This window comes from Neopelma chrysocephalum, unplaced genomic scaffold (genome assembly GCF_003984885.1).
Source record: "Neopelma chrysocephalum unplaced genomic scaffold, ASM398488v2 Primary Assembly neopelma1_367, whole genome shotgun sequence".
NCBI lineage: Eukaryota > Metazoa > Chordata > Aves > Passeriformes > Pipridae > Neopelma > Neopelma chrysocephalum.
Window position 1 is genome coordinate 719,265 of NW_020898031.1, and position 22,038 is coordinate 741,302.

Sequence of the window (22,038 nt, forward strand, 5' to 3'; positions counted from 1 at the left end):
ATAAGAAAGGCCAAAAATCCACATTCCAGCCCTATTACTCCATTTGAACAGATTCTCCAAGACCATGTAGTGACCAGAGAAGGTGATTTGCCCACAAAATTGCCTTCCTGAGCTGCAAATGCCTTCAACAGTCTACAGACAGGACAAGTCTATACAATAATCCGACAGCTACAACAGCAAATGCTTGCACTGTGTGTTCAGGAGTGATGGAACCAGCCTCTGCACCACTGGAATCACAAAATCATGGAATTCCACCTTCTAGACTCATGTGGCCAAGGGCTGCAGGACGTCTGTGCTGTGCTCAGGAGCAGCTGCAGAGGAAAAGCTCCAGTAAAGCACAGACTCCATCACCTGAGCAGAGCAGCTCAGGCACTGCCCAGGTGCCACAGCTGGAGGCAGGGGGTCACCAGAAGCGTGGGGCCCACCCCAAAAATTCAACACAAAACTATGGGAAAAGTGTGCCAGTGTGTTCCCATGAAGGAACAGCACATTGCAGCTCTCCACCAAAATCACCAGTTCTGTGGATTTCCTCCAGGCCTCAGCATGAAGAGACCAAACTATCCATGATTCCTTACTTTGGAGCCCACACAAATTAATTCAGCAGCTGCCTCCCCCTCTGCTGAAGCCACTTCATCAGAACAGCTGTGCAATCTTCTCCTTACACAGGAATTGCACTAAGGAACAGCGTTCTGGTTACTCAGTCTGCAAAGACGTGGTTAAAATATGCATTTTAACATCTGAGTCTCGCACTCAGAACAGCCCCTCCAGTCACCAAGATACTCTGAATTGGCATTTTCTCATCTCACAATGTTAAAGCCTTTTGAAAGATTCACCTTCTCTTCAGTTCAGTGTTTTGTTCACAAACTGCACAACCTCACAAACCATCTCCTGTTTTCCCTTCCGAGTCCAAGCCCAGCTGTTGGCTGTTATTAATCTTTTTTTTTTTGGTGGAAAAAAGAAGCACCTGTAAGAAGTTTGAACACAAAGCAAACCAAGACATCGAGTGGGGTGGCACAGGAGGAGCAGCAGCCTCAGTCACAGCATTTGACAAGTTTTAAGCCTTCTGTGGCCCTCCCATGTCCTGTGACTCTCAGTGCCCCAGCACAGCCAAGCTGGGCACTGATGGTCCTGTTCAACACTCCCGAGGTGTCCTGGTGCTGCCACACCACTTCCTTCTGCTCAGCAAGTCACCATGGACACAGAATGAAGGGAGCAGGTTGGTGCTCTCACATGGCAGCATGATATTAACAATATATCATATATATATATTATATATATTTTAGATATAATATATATATAATGTATCAGCTGATACCTGCAACATCAGAATGCTCTGCCTTCCCAGGAGAAAACCACTGAACTTTATCAAGCCTAATAAATCATATAAAGTGAACACCTCGGGCCCCATGAATGCTGTAGCAGGAGCCATGTTTGGAATTTCTGAGAAGGTTAAACACCCTCAGCAAGGAGCTTAAAAAGGGACATTTCTCACACAAAACACTCAGAAAAATAAAATCCTTTTTTGTAAAAAATACCAAAATCCAGCACTGCTTTCCAGCAGGGTTAGTGTCAGACCCTCACCAGAGCACAGCCCAGGGCATGAAGTGCTTTAGAGGTCCCAGGATCTGCTGCCCCAGGGCTGCCCCAGACACCCCCAGGTTCTGCCTCCCAAGGGTGTCAGAGCTGAGCCCACGGCACAGCAGCTGCTCAGGGACTGTAGTGTATCCTGTCATTCTACAATTGCACACACACACCAAAAAAAAAAACCAAACAACTTTCCCCCTGTACATAAACTTGAGGATGAGAAGGACCCCGGGCAGAGGAAAGGCGTGTTCGAAATCCCACAGGGACTTTTCCAGCCCATTTCCTCAATCTGGGAATTCCCCGTGTTCCCGCAGGTTTGTGTAAGCAGTTTTCCAGAGGCAAGGTTCTTAATTCCAAGGCTGAATTCAGCCAGATGCCAGCAACACTTGATTATTTTCAATACCCATAAGCAAAGGCTGGCAGGGAACAGGTATTATCAGCACACAAGTCAGAAGCACTCGCTGTACTGGGGCAGGGGTGAGATCATGGGCTGGGGGAAGAGGGTCACCAAAACTAACTCCAGCCTGGGGACACCAGTGCCCTGTGGCTCCTTGCACAAACAAATGGAGGAAAATAAGTTTTCTAAAGAAAATCTGGAGCAGGAACCGACCTAAGCCACTTCCAAAGCCTCGCTGAAGGAATTTGTCTCTCTGATTAACAGAGGAAATCCAAGAGAGAACCATCCCCTGAGGCTCCAGCTGGCTGCTGGGATACGGCCCATTACCCAGACACAAAATACCCTGTTCATCAAGGAAGTGCTGAGATGTTCCTCAGCTCCACTAACAATGAAGATTAAAGTTAGAAGATCCCTCTCAGCAAAAAAAAAAATAAAACCTAAACGTTCAATCAAAACCAACACGCACACGGGTCGGGTCCCTCATGTGCCCAAGTCTTTCCTGAAGCCACGGGGAGCCTGAGAAGGCAGCACTGAAGAATCACACTCAGTACCTGCCACAAACCAGTGCAGATGTGGCAGATGACAAACCCACCAGCAGGACTACACTTCAGCTCTGAGACAGGGAGCCTCTCCTGCCTGGGAATGGTTCCCAAATTGGGCGGGATAAAGAAATGACCACTGTGCAACTGAACTCTGAATTTTCACCTGTCTGCAAACACCCATTACAGCTCTGGAGCAAGGAACCACCACTTCTTCCCTCCTTAAACACTGCCAGACCTCGTGTTACGAGCACTTCCAAGAAGTCACACACCTGATTTCTCACAGGAAAAGCTTCACAATAATAAAGTTAATATGAGAGACAACCTACCTTCTCCAATGCCTTTAACAATAAGTACTGGAACAGAGGCATTTCAGAGTCACCTGGTCTGACACCCACACCTGTCTGTTTGGCATCTCAGCGTTACAGAGGGGGAAACTTTGCTCTTTCCATAAACTAGACACAAAAGTTACATTGGCTTCGCTGTTTTGTTTTCAAAGACACGTTGACTGATCAAAGCCAGATCTTCAACACCCTTTCAAAATTAAATAAATAAATATGTTGCTATGCTTTGCTTTCTACACTCAAAGAACATTATTTTAAACAGAATATTCTTTTCACTGTCAAAAGGTCTACGGTTTTCTTCGAAGGCCAAGACGTTCCTGGTTTCCAACAGTAAGAGCTGCTGTAGCACATTCAAGGGTAAAAGAAAGACCAAACAATAAAAACCAAACACCACTGCCTGGTTCTGCTCGCTCAGGTCAATGGTCCCGTTCCAGCTCACACGCGACGGCTCCGAGGACAGACTGACGTGGCATCGCAGTCCCTCCGAGTTCGTCGCCTCTTCTCCCCTCCCGCGTTTGTCTTTAACCAAATTCACTCCTTTGCCTCTTCCACAGCATTCTGTGCTTCCAATTTGCACTTGATCTTGCTCCAGTACTCGGGTGCCACGGGAGATTTGGGGTCGTGTGCGGAGCAGCAGAGGCGGCCGTCCAGCGCCGACGGCACCAGGGCTCCCTTCTCGTGATCCTTACAGAAGGAATGGGGGCAAAACTCACAGAAGGAAACAGCAGGATTGCTACAGACGTCGCACTGATGCCATGGACATTCCCACTTTCCTGGGGATGGGAGGAGAGAGAGACACGAAGCTGGAATTAGTGCATTTTGGGGACAACACCAGCCTTTAACCCTCACTCCATGTTGGAATTGCTCAGATGAATGCACAGAAAGTTCAGAAAAATCAGCTCTGACAAGAATCTGACTAGACACAATTTATTTTGGACTGTTTAGGCCTCTCTTGGTGCAATGCATAACCAGAGCTTAAAACAGTAAGAACTACCCCCTCTGACACCAAGGCACCAAATGTCCCTGCAAGATGGAGTTTGTTTTGTACATTTTCCTGATTTGTGAGCATCTCTCATTGCCCTGGACACTGCCTTGCTCAGAGGGTACCTGCAGATGAAGCTTTAGTTCTGTTGGCTTTGTGAGTGTTTGAACTGTCATTTGATTTGTGCTTGATCACCCTGGGACACCAAGATGATGGTTGTGCTCCAGTCAAAGTAAGAGGAGGAAACTGGATCCAAGAAGGAGATGCAACACGAACAACATCAGAAAGTAAGACAAAGCCTCTGCCCATCAGTTCTATTTAGGAACAGACACCTGCTGTACTGCTAAAAGTGAGTGGTATTGCAAAAAACAAATATGCTGACCTTCATGCAAATGAACACTGAATTTCAGCTCAAACATTTGTCTTGCAGAAGGAAGGAGAAGAAGAACAGGAGCCACACAACTGCTCTTACCAAAAGGTGGTTGAGTCAGGTTAAGGCATAGGAGGTGGTACGCTTTGGGACAGTCCTTCTTATCACACATGACCAGCTCTCCCCCATCTCCACACTGGAAACAGTTGTCTTCATGCATCTGCTTCTGTTCCGTTTTTATTTTCCGTTTCTTCTGCTTTAACTTTGCATTCTTCACCTTCTCTTCATTTGCCGATGCAAACGCTGTCTAACAAGGACAAAATCACAGCACATGGTCACTTACAAAATCTACTTTGGGTTATTATTTGCATGAATTCTGCTTAAATTAGATCCACTCAAAAAAGTTGTTAAGCTGTAAAGCCAGAAGTGCCCATCCAGATGTTTCTGAATTAACAGTCGGGTAAATTAACAACTTCCCCCCAAACACAACAGCACTGCAGGGCACACTGTAAAATCCTTAGGGACTTTCAAGGGTGGAAAGTACTACATAGGCTAAAGAGTTAAATAAATCAAACCCCTCTCTTTGCCCTAGGAAGTTTCCAGATTTGGGAGGAGAAGCTTCACTGTTCATCCAGGTACCTTGGGCCGCACTCCCAGGAAGCCGCTGCAGTTCTCTGCTCCGCAGTGACACTCGGTCCTGCCATTGCCCAGGCAATCCAGGTTGTAATTGAATGTCAACTCCATTCCTGCAATTCAGAGAAAACCAATTCACCCACAGGGACACTGAGGAACAACAGGCCTGTGACAGTGACATTTCATCAGTGTTTGTAACTGCCAGACCCCTGCTAAAACTGGAACCTAAATATTATCTCCACTCCGACAAATGACAAAGTTCCTAAACACGCCACTGGTATTAAGCAACTTTAAAGAAAAAGAACGTGATTCCAAGTGAGGAACTCGGCCATCGCAAGACAAAAGCAAACATGCCAAATAGTGCCATCCTTTTACCTGCAGGAATGTCACAAAGAGCAAACAGTCCAACTCTAATGTCACCATTCACTGTCCACTTCTGTGTTTCACAGTTTGGGTTACAACTATGGTTCATAAAACGGGAGTAGTTCCCCTTTGGGCCAGCATCTATTATTCGGTCCTTCAAGGAAAAAGACAAAGATGTGGTCAGTACCTACAAAGGAAACAAGGTTTCCTGCTGACCAGTGACAGTTTATATGGAGCAATAAATAAGATTCACCTTGGTCACAGTTAACATATAAAAATTGGTGACGCTGTTCTCGTGGGCGCGTTTGATCCGCAGCCGGCACTCCTCCTCGTCAATGAGCTCCCCAACATACTCATTCACAAATTCACCCTGCACAGGGAAGGAGAACAAAAATAAGAAACCCATGCACCCTACTCATGAGAAAAGTATTTCCTATAAAAAACACTCTAATCATCACAAAAAGTGTTACACTTCAATGGTCTCATAGGCACATTTGGAATATGTGCACCAGGTACTTGCTGTCCAAGCAATAAATCCCCTCAGAATAAAAGGCAGCAGAGCCCAGCCCTGTTCCTGCACTCACTGACAAGACAGTCATCAATTCTCTAAAATCCTTACAACTTTCCTGTTTTCCTTTAAAAGGACAATGTGACAATATTAATGGACTCCTCAGGAACAGAAACTGTTACAATAATTATTTTCACTACACACTTCACTTTCGTTTTCATGAAATACAGATTTCAAAAATCGCAAGTTTCATAAAATGAATGGCTAAAATTCACATTTAAAAGTAGCCCTAGAAGCCCACAGCGTGTTCTGAGGGAACTCAGAAGAGCTGGGAAGTGGCTGACACCGTGACACAAGGAGTCAACGCCAAGCCCTGGGCATCACCGTGCAGCCAGGCTAAAAGGTTAAAACACTCACTGGAGGTGCAGAATGCAATGTTTTCAGCCAGCCCCACCCTGAGGTGGCTGTGACAGCCTCTGTGCTGGGTCACTGTACCTTTTTGATGCTCCTTTTGGTCCGGAGGCCCCAGCCGCGGCGCTCGGTTTTGATGATCTCGGCGTCGGGGTAGAGCCTCTTGGTGAAGCACTGGTTCTGGCAGCGCTCCCCAGCTGGGCACACCTGGGGGTGGCACTCGTACTGCAGCATCCTGTTCAGGCACTCCGACTCCAGCCCACACGGGTTCTCGTCAGAGGGCTTGCAGTTACACCGGGGGATCTCCGACAGGTCGGCCACCTGGATCTGAACCTTCCCTATCACCTTGTTGGACTGGGGAACAAAGGAGGAGAAGAACAGAGGGTGAAGACAATGCACAAGGAACAAAGAGTCAACAACTGACGTGAGAAGGCAAGAAAAGAATGATTCCATCCTGTGTTTTAACAGCACTGTAAGACAGAACAAAGTATTGGTGAAAAGAACAGCAAAATGATCTGTGTGAATTTCTTTAAGCTTCAGTTGTTGCAACACTGGTTTAAGTACATAACTCGGAATCATGGAATCATAGATTGGTTTGGGTTGGAAGGGACCTTAAAGTTCATCCCATTCCAACCTCCTGCCATGGGCAGGGACACCTTCCACTAGCCCAGGTTGCTCCAAGCCCCACCCAACCTGGCCTTGAACACTGCCAGGGATGGGGCAGCCAAAACTTCCCTGGGCATACTTACTCATGCATAGGTCAACTTACTCATGCATAGGTTAAAAATAGAAAAGAAAGAAGCCAACTCACTTTAATGTGTTTATAGGGTGGAGGTTTCCTTGAATTCCTTTCAATTTCCAATGCCTCTTTGCTTTCTCTTTGTGCTTTCAGCTCCTGGAAGCGCTTTGCTGCTTCTTCAAGTGCTGTGCAGGGAGTTCAGAAGAGAAAGCAATTAGCCCCAGCTGCTGTTAATCAAACATGTACATGTATCTATTTAGATTTATTTTTTTTTAATGCTAGGAATAGAACTGTATTAACAAAAAGACAAGCTAAAAATGAGTTATTGCTGTTTATCATGAATCTATCGTCAGGTACTTTCAGCAGGTACCGAGATACTGAACAATGATCCCATGCAGCAGAGCCCAAGCTCCATCTTAACATTTCCCAGTTTGTGGAAGAACTGAACTGGCCCACAACAACACACAATGAGTAGGCACTTAAAGAAACACATTTTTATCTGCAGTCAAGGGATCGACACAATGCTTGGATTTCACGTGAACACAGAACACTAGTCACATAATATTCCCATGCAGGTTAAGTGGTGATGGAGACACAAACACGTGGAATTTTTGTCATAAACCACTATAAACTTTGTTTGATTTTACCTTTCTTGAAGGTCTTGTTAATACTAGTTTGCCCCTCAGCAAAGCTTTTATCTCCTTCAACATAAGGGAAAACTCTGCCCTGGTGTACCCAATAGTAGTCATGTGAACCAAAGAAAAATACTGGGAAGTCCCCGATATCATGTTTGAGGCCCTGTATGTTGAGAGGCACAGACCTGGGATTGCAGATCTCTGCTGGCCACCACCTGCAGAGGAGGAGAGAAAAGAACAATATAAGTTCCCTGAACCAGAGCTTCCCACTTTCCCTAATGGGATTGAGAAGTAAAAGCCAGTTTTCCTTTCATAAGGAAATTAACTCCTTCCTCACGAAGCCACAGCTCCCTCTGGCAACACCTGGGAAGCTCCACGCAAAAACACAAGCAAAGTTCTTGCTCCAAATTTTGGAAAAGCATCCGTGGCCTGAGCGTGGGTTTCTATGATGCCCTGAAGACACCTGTATTGCTGCAGGTGAGCAAAGCAAACCCCAGCAAGGACAGTGGGGCTCCAGGCCAGCCCCTGGTGTTCTGTGTCGTGATCACACTCTGCAGAGCAAAGGGAAGTGCAATCCCGTGTCCATCCCTGCCTGGGAACAGCAGGAGAATTGCATTTCAAGGGTGACATCCATGTCTGACACACGGCAGATGAATTATTGTATTTCCAGTTCCTGTTCACGACAGCTGAGCCGCTTCATTTCCTGCAATTCCAGAGTACTTTAAAACCCCCACAGCATTAAAACCCCCTTGGTGAACTTGCCTGTAATTCCCAAGCTTGACCCAAACGATCTGCTTGTACCGCAGCTTCTTCCCAGCTTTACAGTCATTGCAATTCCAGCATCCCTCAGGCATTTCTATGCTGAGACACTCGGGGTGGAAGGAAGCTGGGCAGGACTCACAGCACAACAGTTTGCCACCTTGAAACAAAGAAGCCCTGCTTGGTTTGTAGAAGTCAGGATTTGCTCCCCCGGTGCACAGCAATCGACATTCACCTTAAATCATCCGCTCTAAACTCCCACTGCCCCACAGGAAAACGGCAAAAGAGAGGGATCGAGTCAAACTTAACAATGTTGGTTAAAAAAAGGACTGCAGAGCTTCATCTACAGGCAAGCTGTGACTCTTAACTGCATCAGACACACAAAAAAGCAGCTGAGGATTTCAACATGAGGTGAGCTGGCAGGAGGAGCACCATCCCTGAGGGGAGCACTGCAGCTCAGAGCAGTGCTGCCAGCTTTTATTCCTCTGCTGGTGGCCAAAACAACAACAAACCCCCCACATTTTTAAGGAATCCTTTTTCAATCAACATTGTTCTGACCGAACCCCCAGCAATCATTAGTGAGTACCAACCCCACAGCCTATAGGTTGATCAATGCTCTTCTGCAGCGAGGACAGGAAAAAGAATTGTAATAAGTGTGTTTATTCCACAAAAAGAGGTTTACCAGGATGAGCCCAGTACGTAAAGCAGAATGAGACACACATGAGTTGTCCCCATCCCAAAAGTTCCTGGTGCACAGAGGGAACCTCAGTGTGGGGACTCACGTGAATTTCTGAGGTTTACACTTATTTGGGCAAAAGTTGTTTTGCCTGTCTCACATTTTGGCAGCTGTATTAGGTGTGGAGAGCCACAGCACATCTCTAAGCCATCCTCAGCAAAGTAACTCACACAATATGACTCGATACATTACATATATTATAATATTTTATATATGTAGGTATATAAATATATCTATATACATTTTTATAGATATATATATTTTAAAATTAACAAGTTTTTGTGCTCCAGATGGAAAATCTGGGAGAGACTTGAGAGTATGCAAAGCAATTTTCAATCACAATATCAAAAGAGGTGTGAATAGTCACTTTCAAACCTTTATCAGAAAATCTTGTCCACCTATAGACTTCCCAAAATATTGTTGCATTAATTGATCGTTGCATGTCACAATGAGCATTCCTTAAACAATCCAGTTGCATGACCAACACTGTATTTCCTCTGCTAAAACCAGTAAAATCCAGCCATAAGGAGTCTCCAGAGCTCCCCAAACCCACAACGAAATTTTTGAAGTATTTTTTTGCAAATGCAATTTCAGAGGAAGTACAGACAAATTACTGAAACATCATCCGAGATGGGAAAATGCCAAGAGATGCAAAAAAATCAAACAAAATCAAACACAAAACTGTCAGTGCTGAGCAAGAAAAAACCCAACATTGCTCTCGGGATGCATTAGGCAGATATGGCTCAAGCTAAGCACAGGGCTCAAAATAATTCTTGTTCTCAGGAATTACAGGACTACTGGAAGCCATCGCTCTAGAAATGCTCAGAACAACCTGCCTCGGGCTGGGGAATGGGGGCACTGGCTGTGAATGCTCTCAGGGAATCAAATTTCTGTGGGGAATTTGGGTGGTGGAGGTGGGACACAAGGCCCAGGGACGAGAGGGGACACACACAGGTCAAACCTCGCTGCCTTCTCCCTCTGGATGGACACAGCACCCTCCCTTGTCCAGCCCCAAATGTCCTCTCTTCTCTCAGGCTCTGCACAAGACCCGGAACGGCACATCCCCCCTCTTCTCCCACACCTCAGATCAATTTAAGAAGTGGTTTTACATCATCCAGGGAAACACTGAACTGCAACAGTATCGAGATCCATTTGCCTCCTCTTCACATTGCTGTGCAAAAGCAAACACCAGCTCCCTGAAGCTGGAACAGCCCAGGCCACAGACAGAGTGACTGAACCTCTCCCAGCCAGAATTTAGTGACAGCAATTATTTTAAGCCCTTTTGTAATTAAAAAAAAATTAAATAAAAAGAAAAATTGCCAACATGAACACAGGCTCACAATAACCATGAGTGAAGGTCACTGAAAGCAGTCAGTGTGGGGACAAGCAGACATTTCTCCGTTGATTTAGAGAGAAAAAAATAGAAAAAGCAAAAGTAAATTAAAGAGAAAGAAACTATTTTGGTTACCTTTCTCACATTTCTTTTTGGAAGCTGACGAAGGAGGAGGAATCATAGGTAATTTCATCAACTCAGCACGATTTGACTCATTCAGTAGGTAGTGGGACTTATAGGCATAGGAACTGAACAGGGGGTCTGAATGGTCCTGCACTACCAGCCCTATACGAAACAAACAGAAAGAGATGAGTTGCAATGAAACTACCCATGATTCCATGGAGGAAAAATCAAATCAACCCAATGACCACCTCTAATGCGTATGTGGGAACGAAAAAAGGATAAAATGAAGAAAAAGGAAAGTCTGACAGAAAGTTTCTTCGCTAACAAAGAGGTTGTGTTGGAGAGACTCAACCGGAAAGTCTTGTGCTGAACAAGTTGCTTCTAAGTTGAATTTTAATTGTGCTTTTACCCCTCAATTGTGCATCTATAGAAAAGCACAAGAAAGGCACCAGTTTGATGTGTGGGCTCCCCTCTCCCTCCCACATGGCAAAAGGAAGCTCCTGTGCAGAGCTGGGGGTGACGGTCACCGCAGCAGGATCGAGCTCTGAGCTGGGGCTGCAAACAGAACGCTCAGACTCTGGGTAAGAGAACTCACCATCCCTGGCTACAAACCTACCCCTGGGAGCTCGGCTGGGGAGGTGTTTTGCCTCTGTAGTTGTGCTGGAAAACAACGAGGGGGGTCAGTGTTCTGCAAGGCACCAAGGGGGAAGCACAGAGGGAGGTTCTGCCCTAGCCCATGGTGGTGAAGCTCCCTGACTCTGCCCACCCAGGGCTGCTGCAGAGCAGTCCAGCACCGTGTTCCCTGTGTGCCCCATTCCAAGCCTGTGCATTTCTGTCCTTCACCACCAAGAAGAGTTTCTCCTGTTGCTCCAAAGAGCCCAGGTGAGAGCCCAGAGCTACGGAGCAGAAGCGTTTGGCCAGAAACTCCTGGGAAGAGCAGAGCAACTGAGCCCCAAAGAAGCAGGAAAGATGAGCTACCAAGAGAGCCCCCGGTTCATTCCCTGGGGGACACACAGCTGAGGGCTGGAAAGAAGTTCTCAGAACAGGGTGGCTAAAGTAGTGCTGTAAGGAGAAAGGTGTCAGCCCACCTGGACACACACCCTCAAGAGGATTCCTAAAACAAGGACGACCTACACATGCAATCATGAACTGTGATGTGCTAACGGAGGGCACCACAGGAAAGTGGATAAGAAGTCTTAAAATATCTCACATTTCAAGTACTTCACCATAAGCAAATTTCCATATTTCATAGATTGTCTCACATCTACATTCCTCACTTCAGTACCTGCACCTAAATATGAAGTCCCTGGTTCTGATAGCAACTAACACTAATTAAGTCCCCATTCTCACACAGAGATGCCCAAGGATTTCTAAAGCATTCAGTTCCCCATTTCTTTCTGAGTAGGTGCTCAGTGCTCCTGCCCCAGGTGCTGTTCTCAGCACTCTGGCTCCTGATTCCAGCTTGGCCTAGTGGAGACAAACTGCACAAGAATGTTCTGGAAGAACAAGTAGAGAGTTGCTGTAAGACACAGAGGATTCAGGCAGCAGTGGTTTGTAGCTGTTCAAGTTCTCATAACTAAGGCTCAGGGAATACACAGGACAGGGAATTCCACCTGCCAGGGCTCAGGAGGGGAACCTCTAAGGAGGGTCTTCCAGGATATTTGGATCTTGGGTCAGCTTCAGGCACCTGCATTGGCAGCCCACAGGTTAACAAAGGACTCAAAGGAATGGATTTAGCAACCTGGTATCAGGAGATGTGTTTGATACCACAGCTGAAAGGTGGTTTGAAAGTGGCAGAGAACAAAACAGTGAGGATGAGACATCCCTAATCTGACATTCAAACCAGGAAGGTCCATAGAAAACTCTTATCTGATCCTGGAACCAGCCTGACTCCAGACAACCGAGAGAAAAACATAAAACCAAAGGGCTGAAAATATTATGGAACTGCTCTACCTCCCACAGAAACTGGTTTTACTGATTCTCCTCTGGCTCTAGGAAAAAAAGCAACTTCTTTCCACGTAGTTTGGTTGGGTTTTTGGACATAACTATTGGTTAAACTAACAAAGTTGAAGGATGGGCATTCATTTTACTCAGAATTCCACCTGATGTGGAATGCCCCACAGCATCTCTGATGTGATTCACATCACACACACCCTGTTTAGGGGTGGCCCCAAAATGTTTAAGTAAGCCCACAAAAGGGGAAACACTGAAGCATGTTGTGAACATCCTTTTACACATTCCAAACCTCACTGTTTCACTTTGAGCTTCTAGATTTTCAAAATATTTTATTTTAAATGCGATCCTTCATGACGGCTCCCAAATTACTTGGAAATAAGAAAAGGAAAAGAAAGGAGGTAGAAAGGAAATTATTCTGGCACCAGCTATCCTTTACCATTCAGAGATCTGTAACTACTATTCTGCCCTTGCAAAGTCAAGGCAAACTAAACCTCCACCTGAACGAACACAAGTGAAAACAAGTGACTTCAGGACAACTTTCACCTCTTTATTAGTGACACTTAAAGCTGCTGAAGAGAACATCCAATATAAACTGCTGTGATTCTGCAGAAGGTACATATTAGCATTATTTCAACACCTAAGGATACCAGCACTTTTGAATTTTGAGACCAAAGCAACTGATGCACCAACATTTTTTAAGCTGTTCTCTGGCAGAACCCTGGTGACTGAAGAGCAAGTGGGGAAAAAAAGGAAAAAAGTAAAAGGCAAAAAAAAAAAAAAAAAAGAGAACTTTGGCATACAGGAAAGCCCAGCATGAAACCTGCTCATACAGTACTGCTAAAGGTTTTCTTTCAAAGTTCTCAAATGTGATGGCAGTTATAAATTAAAATGAATTTTTCTAGTTCATGAGTAAATCCTACCTTTTAGCTTTAAAATTTTAAACAGTTTTAAGTTTGTGAGTGGTGAAAGAATCCCCTTCTGCTTAATACAGTGATTAATAACCCAGCAGCCATTCTCAGTGTGGAATGGCTGGAATTGAGGAATTGGGATTCACTTTTCCCTACAGGCAAAACAAGTCAGCCCAAGTGCCTATCACTGCTTCTGACTTTCAAATGTTATGGACAGCAAGTGGAATCTCATGAGAACTGTTGACCAAAATAAAATGAAACTAAATAAAATAAAAAATCCCAGGCAGCACTTAGCCCCAGTGAGCCCTAAGGGAGGAGTTCCTCGTGAAACACTTAGATTTTTATCACTAAAACTGGACAACAGAACCATAAAGCAGGGAAAAACCGAGCGTCTCACCTCTTGCACAAACGAAACAAAAGCCTACATTTACAGCTGATGAGGAGTGAGTCCTTTTGGAATGGTTACTACAGATGAGGATGTGGGATGACACAAACAAGCTCCCGGCGGCGATGCAGCCGTCTCCAGAGTGATAGGCCACGGGGCAGCGCAGACACCTCGCCATGCGACCTGCGACACAACAACCACAGTCACCCCAGGCACGGAGCCTCTGCAGCCCAGGAACACTGCCAGGACCATCCAGTCCCACCCAAGACCAGGGCAGACTTCCCCACAAGGCTGGGTCTATTCCAGTGCTGGGGTAAAAAGAAACAGTTACATCGTTTGTTTGGGTTTTTTTTAATAAGTTTAACTATTAACTTTTAACTTTCACTTTAAAACTGTTAAGAAAAACTTTCATCATTCTACAGCCCATTTGTTTTGTTTAAATATTTTGGCTCGTTCCTAAAAGGATTTTTTCCTTGAAAATAATTGTTCTAAAGGCCACTACAAACTGTCTTTAAAAACCGACATTCCTTGGCCTCGCACTACAAACCCTTGGCTGCCTTTAAACCCAGCACCACCAGCTGACAAGAGTGTGGATCCAGGGACACTCCACAGCAGTCTGGGGCTGCCAGCTGCTTCCCACCCAGAGATCTCAGTTAATGACCTCACTGAGGAGGAAACCCTGGTTCCTTGCTGTGTTAGAGCGTGGAATTGGATCGACTGTTACTGTGGTGACACAGCTGAGCCTCCTCCCTGCTGGGAGCAGCTGCCCTCACCTTTGCTGGCTTTGTGCATGTCCTTGTCCATGGAGCAGGCAGTGCAGCAGTGCTGTGGGCAGCGGAAGCCCCGGGACTCGAACAGGGCCGTGGCAAACTTGCGCACACAGGACTCGTGGTAGAACTTCCCGCAGGTGCTGACGGAGCAGCGCTTCACATCCTTGCCAGGGAGCTTGCAGGAAAAGCACGTGTGTTCTCCTTGGAAAAGATGGAATAAGGGAGTACAACTATAATGGCCAACTCTTTGAGGTACTGTATTGTTAAAAAGATTCTGAAGCCAATGGAGTTACACTGGTGTGAGCAACACAGGCTCCTTCCCTCCCAACGGGCACACTGTGATCCACAGTAACTACGGAGTTGCTGCTCACACTAAAGGTTCTTATTCCAAGTAAAACTCTAAGCGGTTTATTACTTTTTTCTTAGGAGGTACTTGCTAAGCAGAAAATGAGAACCTGGCCTCAGAGGTTAAAAAAGTACTGGAATAACCCAAACTTACTCCCAAACCCCTGGAACACGCCACCCTGCTCTGACCAGCTCCTGAGCAAAGATGGAAATCCCTCCCAGTTTTCCAGGCACTGGAACACACTCACCGTTCTTACACTCGGCGCAGATGAACTTCTCCTCGGGCACAGCCTTCAGGCCGAGGCACTCCAGGTGGAACACGCTGCAGCACTCGCCCTCGCAGGCCAGCAGGGACTCCCCGTAGCTCTCGCAGATCTGGAACAGGCAGAGAGCTCAGCAGGGAACGGGGCACCTGACACCCTCAAGTGCCAATGGCTGCCAGGTGTTAACAGGAATGGGCTGGAAATCGCTCCAGAGCTACGAGAAGTCTCTGGGCTGAGGACGATCCCAGCACTCCCTGCACCTTGCCCTGGGAACAGCACGAGCCCGGACAGAGACAGGAGAGGCACTACAGCATCCACCCACACTCCTTCATTTTTTCAGGGAACAAGCTGCTCTTGCTCTTCATGTCCTTTACTATTGACCAGGAAACTGGCCAGAAGATTCCAGGATTTTCTCTTGGAAAATCCTCGCTCTGCCCTATCCTGAATGACCATGTGAAATCTTCAAATAGAGCAGAAAATGGAATCTACTTTTTCTACAGATGCTGGCAGGTCTGGATTAGACACCACTTTCCAGCTTCTGAGCTTCCTGGCATGCAGGAGGGCTTAGGAATAATTTCATGATCATTTCATATTAATAATTTCCAGAGCACAAATCCTAAAATCCTGGATATTTTATCTGAGACACATGGTTAGAAGACGCAGTTTAAAACAAAGCAGCGCAATATGAAAACAGAAAAGGGGGATACATATTTAGTATCCACCACTTCTAGTACCACCAGTTACCTGACAAACAGTGTCTTTTTTGCTTGTGCCAGTCCCTCTCCTGGATAAGCTGGAGTCCACTGACTGCACGTCCGAGGCGTCGGCATCAGCAGTGGCTGAGGGGCTGTCCGAGCGCTTCCCAAAACTGCCCTACAGAGAGGGAGAGCCCAGGGCACTCAAACCAGACACTTCCAAAGGACAACCACACTGGGAAAAACATTTCTGTCACTGTGGCTAAGAGAACCATTTGATACGTCAAGAGACACAGAGGTCCTGGGAAGGTGCTGAACTTCACTGGGGTGATACAAGTGCTGCCTTCTTGATACATCTCACCTGTACAAGCAAGACACCCTGAAGAGCTCTCTTACTTTTCCAGACACCCATAGGATTTATACCAGACACAGCAGATTCTCACAATTCCCAAAGAATCTCAAATCTTCCACAGAGCAAACCATGATCTAAACCAATGCTTTGTCAGGCAATGGAGTACAAAAACTTGCAAATAAAGACTGCATTTTTGTATCAACCCAACGGAGGGGATTAGAAGGAAACAGACCCGGCCTTATGCTTTCAGACAATAAAAGACAAAATCTGTAGAGATGTAGTCACATATTCAGGGTTAATTAACTGAAGAGCCTGTTATACCCTGACAGCTTAATCAGGACCCTGTGAGAACAAACACATCTTTACCTGTAAATCATTGAGCCCCCTGGAATCGGAGTCAGACGTGTCCCTGTAGGCAGAGCTGGTCAGCTCCATGTCCGTGGAGGCACGGCTCCTCTTCTTCAAGGGCTTACAGGAGTCTGAAATCTCGCTGGCACCTTAACACAACACACTGAAATTAGTTTTAATATATGTTCTCAACTTTTTGCTTAAAAAATAACAAAGGAATAAGAAAGATGAGAGCCTGGAATGCATTATTTGCCTTAATTTTCAGTTTGCAATTTTGTTACTAATTTAATTCTCCCTGAAAAGTTCATTAACTGAAAACCACCTCAGGCAGAGCTTTTGACAAACTTCTGAACATGCTGACACAGTAGAGGAAGCTGCTATATGGTCTCTAAAAGAGGATATATCCTCAGGTGATTTCCTCTTCATCATCCATCTTCAACTTTGGCTAAGCAAAGACTTCTAAGAAATGTCCAGAAGGATTTGGGTGCTTACAGCACATGAACAGACACCATCCCTCCCCCAGCAATGCACAAGTACCAGCAACAGAACCCCAAACACCCCCTCACCAGAGAAGCTGAGCTCAGCACCCCAATGCTCAGCCCTACAGAGCATCAGCAGTGCAGCTGACACAGAACAAAGCCTCTGCCCAAGGGTGATGAGCCACCAAGTTCATTTCTGCCTGCAACTCACCTTTCTGCAATCCCGTCTTCACTGCTGCCAGTGGGACCGTTTCAACCTGTTTGAATAGGAAAACCCACAGTTAAAACCAGAGGAACGTTTCTCCCTAGGAACAAAAAGCAAACAGGTCAGTTCAAGGGGTTAGAATTGGGGGGGGTGGGAGCTGCCATCCCCTCCTCAGCCCGAGCCTCCGCGTCCCGCCGGATCCCCTCCTGCCTGGGCCGGTGCCCGGAGCCCTGGGCAGCCCCAGGTCACTGGCCAGGTCCTTTGGCTCTCTCCCTTTGGGCACGAGGGGGACAGGAACGCTGTATCCGTGTCCAGCAGGCAGGAGCGGGGCCCTGGGGCAGCCAAGCCTGGTGCTCTGTCACCCCCCGGCCGTGTGAGCACACGTTCCCCTCACGGGTGGCACCGGGGCAGTGCGGGGCCGTCCCCAGCAGCACTCCCTGGAGCTCCTGGAGCCCCTTCCTCCCTGTCTAGAGCGCTGCACGGCCGGGTGCAGGGCTCTACACAGCTGGAACTCGAGGGCACAAACACTTGGACACACAACTGGACAAGTTTACAATCTCACAAAAGCACTTCCAGCCCTCGACCCTACGGAGAAGGTTAGGAACTGTTCTGCCAACATACATGGAAGACGTGGGAATTTGGTGACTGGATAATAATTACAGAAGAAAGCTGTTGCCTAAGTCCTGTTTTTAAGGTTAAGAATTACAAGTTATTTCTTTGCAATGCGGTTACATATGCATGGAGAAACACATTTAGTAAATATTTAAGGATTATTCTATAATTTTTTTAAAAAATATTTTATTTTGTTGTACAATAGGTAAAAACATACAATAGAAGGATTTGTATAGGATACATTTTGTAATACAAATATAAAATCTAAACAATCACTTTTATTTCTCCACTAGTCACTGTAACAGTAGCATCAACATTTTGTTTTTCCCATTAATTGTACTCGTTCCAGTTATAATTTTATACCAAGTTGTTGCAGACTAATTGGGGAATCAGTTGCAAGAAAACTTGAGTTTGGGTAACAAATATTGTTGCATAATTGTAAGAAGTTAGTAAAATTATTTTCTTTTAAATATAACTTAATACATTCAAAGTTTTGCGCATTACAGTGCCCCTGGGTTTCACTTTAGTCAGATACTTCTCCTGAGAAAAGCACTTTAATTAATGTCCACAGACTGAGTTAGCCAGGTCAGAGAAGCACACGAAGCTACCTGGGATCCATGAAGTTCATCTTGTTGGTTCTTATACCTTTGTTAAATTAAGAAACATTCACAAACATAAAATAACTCCTTTGAAAGGGGGAGGCTGCAACCCCTCGTGCCAAGAAGCTCCAGGGACCACGTCAGGTGTCTCACACCCAACGCTTAAGTTCCTTTAAAGTTTCAGCAAGAAACTGTCTCGAGCTGGAGCACTCACTCCTTTGCTGCACACCAGTGCAGGAATGCTGAGGCATCAAAGGGAAAACAGCAGGGGGAAAAAAAGCAGTTGGGTTCACTTTCAGTCTCTGAAGTGAAGGAAGTGCAAAACAAAGCGCAAGGGGCCAAGAATAAATTAAAGAGATAAAAACATTTTTCCCCTTCCCATATAAATCTTCATCCTGACTGTCCCTCTTTAAAAATTCTCACTGGGAGAAGCTAAACTATGAAACATTCATATAAAATTCTCAGCTTTCAGACAGAGAGCCCCTTGAAGAGGGAGAATCGACCATGTAAGGAGAAGAACCAACAACTTTGACAAACTTGTTAAAAAGTGTATTCAGGTTTTAATATTTCTGTCCATCCACTGCACTCTCCTACTCACTTCCATGCAGAATTTTTTATCATTTTCTTTTTTAAAGCAACAACATTTGTCTGTCTGATATCCAGATTAAAGGAATGCCCTGTACACGTTAGAGCTATTTCAGGAAGAAAAGGTATATCCAGATCTGTTTTGCTGATGTCTGCCAACACGAAAGTCTGACTATTCATCTATAAAATCATTCTTAAAGTCCATTTTCAGAAGTGGTCAGATTAATCACTCTAACTTCATTTGAAAAACAAAACCTCAACACAAACCAGCAGCTAAATCAAGAGCCAAAGGAAGGAACCTGGTGGAAATTCCATCCAAGAGAAATCACTGAAACAAACCCATTTTGCTCAGAACAGAAATCTCAAAGGAAACATGGCAGGTTCGTTAGGAGTCATCCATCATTGCGTTCCCACTTCCATAGCCTGACTGATACTGAGAAGATGCCAGTAGCAGAGTCACAGCAATGGCATTGACAGGGGGATTTCATGGAGGATAGTCCAAACCGAAACCCGATGGGGAAAAATGGAGAAAAATAAAAAGGCACCAATATAAGCCACAACATTTATGAATACAATATATTTTAACTCTCTACATGGAGGAAGCCAACCTGCTCCTTTTTGATCTTCTTCTTTGGCACAACTTCGGTGGATTTCTCAGACTCTGAGCGGGTTCGAATCGATCTTCTCTGTTGCTTCTTTTCTACAGAACCTGAAGAAGGTAAAAAAGGTTTCCATTACATGATTCCTTGTATTTCTGAGGTACAGCAAGTGTGCAACACCAAATCAACAGGTAAAGGAATGAAACCAAGACTTTGTCCTCTTTTGAATGTTTTATTTTTAAATTCAGTTCCAAGCTGTTGGCCAGCTGGTGCTGTGGCTGCAGACACACGTTCTGATTCCAGAGACAGATCAGCTTCAGAAAACAGACACCAGTAACAGAGAGGGACAAAAAGCTGGAATCCAGCTTAGGGCAAACAGATTTCCACAACACACCTCTCAGGCACAGTCTTCACTTGGTTAGTTTTGAACCAAGCAGTCCATCTTTGGCGTTTTGGGAAGGCAGCCACAACCAACTCCTTCAGCGAAAACAAACTAGAAATTTCAGAAGCAAAGCACAGCTTCAAGTTTTTCCCCAAAATGCCAGTTCTGTGCCCCCTCTGTGGGGCAACAGCCTCTGTTACACAGGAACTACAGCCAGCCCCCCACTGCAACACCTGCAGCCACACCAGACCTCAACGTCCACCTGAAGGCTTCGAGGCAAAGAAAAACTCAGTACAAACAGAAGCAGCGACCACAATATGTTACTGTCGTTAATGAACGTGAAAAATGAGTTTTTTAACACATTACCATAGAGAACAAACTCAGATTAATGAAGATTACTGTGGTATTTCAAGAGATGAAGCAGGAGCTGCTGGGGTTTCGGCAGCTAACTTTTTGTGCTCCAGCACCTTGGGAAAGGACACATCAAGAACCACACACACGACACTCAACACCACGGGCAGCTGTTGGAACAAGCACACACCTGGAGCTGAGAGAAAACTGGCACCTGAGGATTTCCAGTGAGCTGTTGGGAAGCATTATTCTTGGGTTTATGTTTGGGGGGAGGTGTTCTCCTAAAGAAGACACAGCTGTGAAATGCTCCGTATTCTTCCAAGCAAAACTGGAAACTCTTGGGAGCAGGAATCAGCTGTGCCAGAGCTGTTAGGAGCTGTAAACCTGCCTGGTCTTGTCAGGAGATAAAGTATCTAAAGAGCTAGGCAGGCTTGAACCAGACTAGAAGAAAGCCTTGCAAAAGGGCTCCAGAGAAAAGAATGAAAATTGCTCTTGATGCATGGGTTGAGCATTTTTCTCATGGCTGCATGGCTCCAGAGTATGGCAGTAACTGAACTATCCACTTGGAAAAGTTATTGTGTTACAATAATCGTATTTCTGAGGGGATAAATGGTTTTTCTTCAAGGGAAAAAACTTTTAAAGCATACTAACTAATTAATAATAGCAATTAGCTATTCATAATTTAGAAATTAATGACTCAGGTCAACACCCTTCCTGTTTGCCCACACTGGTTCCAATGAGCCCCATCCCTTCAGGGACTCCCACAGCTGCAGTGGGTCTCCACACCAGAGCTGGGAAACATCTTCTGGCACCTCAGTGTGTGGCCAAAATCCCCTGAAGCAGCTTCAGGTAAACTTGAGCAGGTGCAACCAAACAGTTCATGTAACCAAGAACGGATTTTCTGCCTTTGCCCCCTCACTGCAGCAAAGGAATTCAGATCAAGCCCTGGACCCAAGAACTCCAGAACCAGCACATCTGATGCTGGCTGACAGCAACACTGATCTTTGGGCACTTTCTCCTCTTCCCGCTCTCCAAGGATCCAGTCATCAGTTCCACAATGCTCCTGTTCTGATCCAGAGTTTCAGGACAGATGCTGGACCAGCCCTCTGCCTTGCTACAGGTAAATCTAGTTCGGTGTCTGTGCAGGCCAGAGGCACTGGGGATGCCCAGGGCTGCTCTCCTGGCAGCAGATTTCAAGCAGCAGAACCATCTTCCCAGCACTATGGAATTCTGTGCATCTAACTGAAGGTTATCAATAAGGACTCCCAGAGTCAGTCTGGGAAATACTTTACCATAAAGGGATTCTGAAGTTCCAGTGACCTCACATTTGAAAAAAGGACTTGGCAGTTATGTTCCACGAGAGGGGACCAATAACTGGACTTTGGAAATGGCTTTGAGAGTGACTGTTTGGAGTGTGCACTGCAGGAAAGCTCAGGCACTTACAGGGTGTTAGCAGGTGGAGTGTCACGTATCCAAAAATCCTAAGAAAATGAAAAAAGAGAGGCTCAGAATTCTCACCCCCTGTCTCTGAGGAGCCTTTGGGAAGGTGAAGCCTTTAGATGCCAGGAGAGAGAAGCAGAACAGTGATGGCCTCTCCTGCTGCAAGGCAATTCAAGTAGCCACAGCAACTATAGCTGGAAAGAACCACCACTGTCAAAACAGCAGGGGAAACTCCAGTCACCCAGGAAATCTGGAATCCTCGGCCTGTGGAGCCCCAAACAGCCACAAACCAGTGCCTATCAAAGAGC

General features: G+C 45.7%; 1 protein-coding gene across 3 annotated transcripts in view; it reads right to left on the reverse strand.

Moving 5' to 3' along the window:
* Positions 1 to 22,038, reverse strand: part of NSD3 (nuclear receptor binding SET domain protein 3) — a 35,062-nt gene continuing 13,024 nt past the window's right edge. The window contains exons 8-24 of one of the 3 annotated variants that reach the window (XM_027706378.1): positions 19,567 to 19,667; positions 17,169 to 17,214; positions 16,497 to 16,627; positions 15,828 to 15,956; positions 15,069 to 15,195; positions 14,479 to 14,676; positions 13,718 to 13,888; positions 10,469 to 10,618; positions 8,268 to 8,424; positions 7,518 to 7,720; positions 6,943 to 7,055; positions 6,216 to 6,485; positions 5,466 to 5,582; positions 5,225 to 5,366; positions 4,856 to 4,962; positions 4,319 to 4,523; positions 1 to 3,637 (exon numbers count right to left, since the gene is read on the reverse strand). In XM_027706378.1, coding sequence (XP_027562179.1) covers positions 3,396 to 3,637; positions 4,319 to 4,523; positions 4,856 to 4,962; positions 5,225 to 5,366; positions 5,466 to 5,582; positions 6,216 to 6,485; positions 6,943 to 7,055; positions 7,518 to 7,720; positions 8,268 to 8,424; positions 10,469 to 10,618; positions 13,718 to 13,888; positions 14,479 to 14,676; positions 15,069 to 15,195; positions 15,828 to 15,956; positions 16,497 to 16,627; positions 17,169 to 17,214; positions 19,567 to 19,667 — 2,609 coding nt within the window. In that variant the 3' untranslated portion in view covers positions 1 to 3,395. Of the gene's footprint in view, positions 3,638 to 4,318; positions 4,524 to 4,855; positions 4,963 to 5,224; positions 5,367 to 5,465; positions 5,583 to 6,215; positions 6,486 to 6,942; positions 7,056 to 7,517; positions 7,721 to 8,267; positions 8,425 to 10,468; positions 10,619 to 13,717; positions 13,889 to 14,478; positions 14,677 to 15,068; positions 15,196 to 15,827; positions 15,957 to 16,496; positions 16,628 to 17,168; positions 17,215 to 19,566; positions 19,668 to 22,038 lie in introns of those variants that run through there. The other 2 variants (XM_027706379.1, XM_027706380.1) reach the window with 2 other exon arrangements.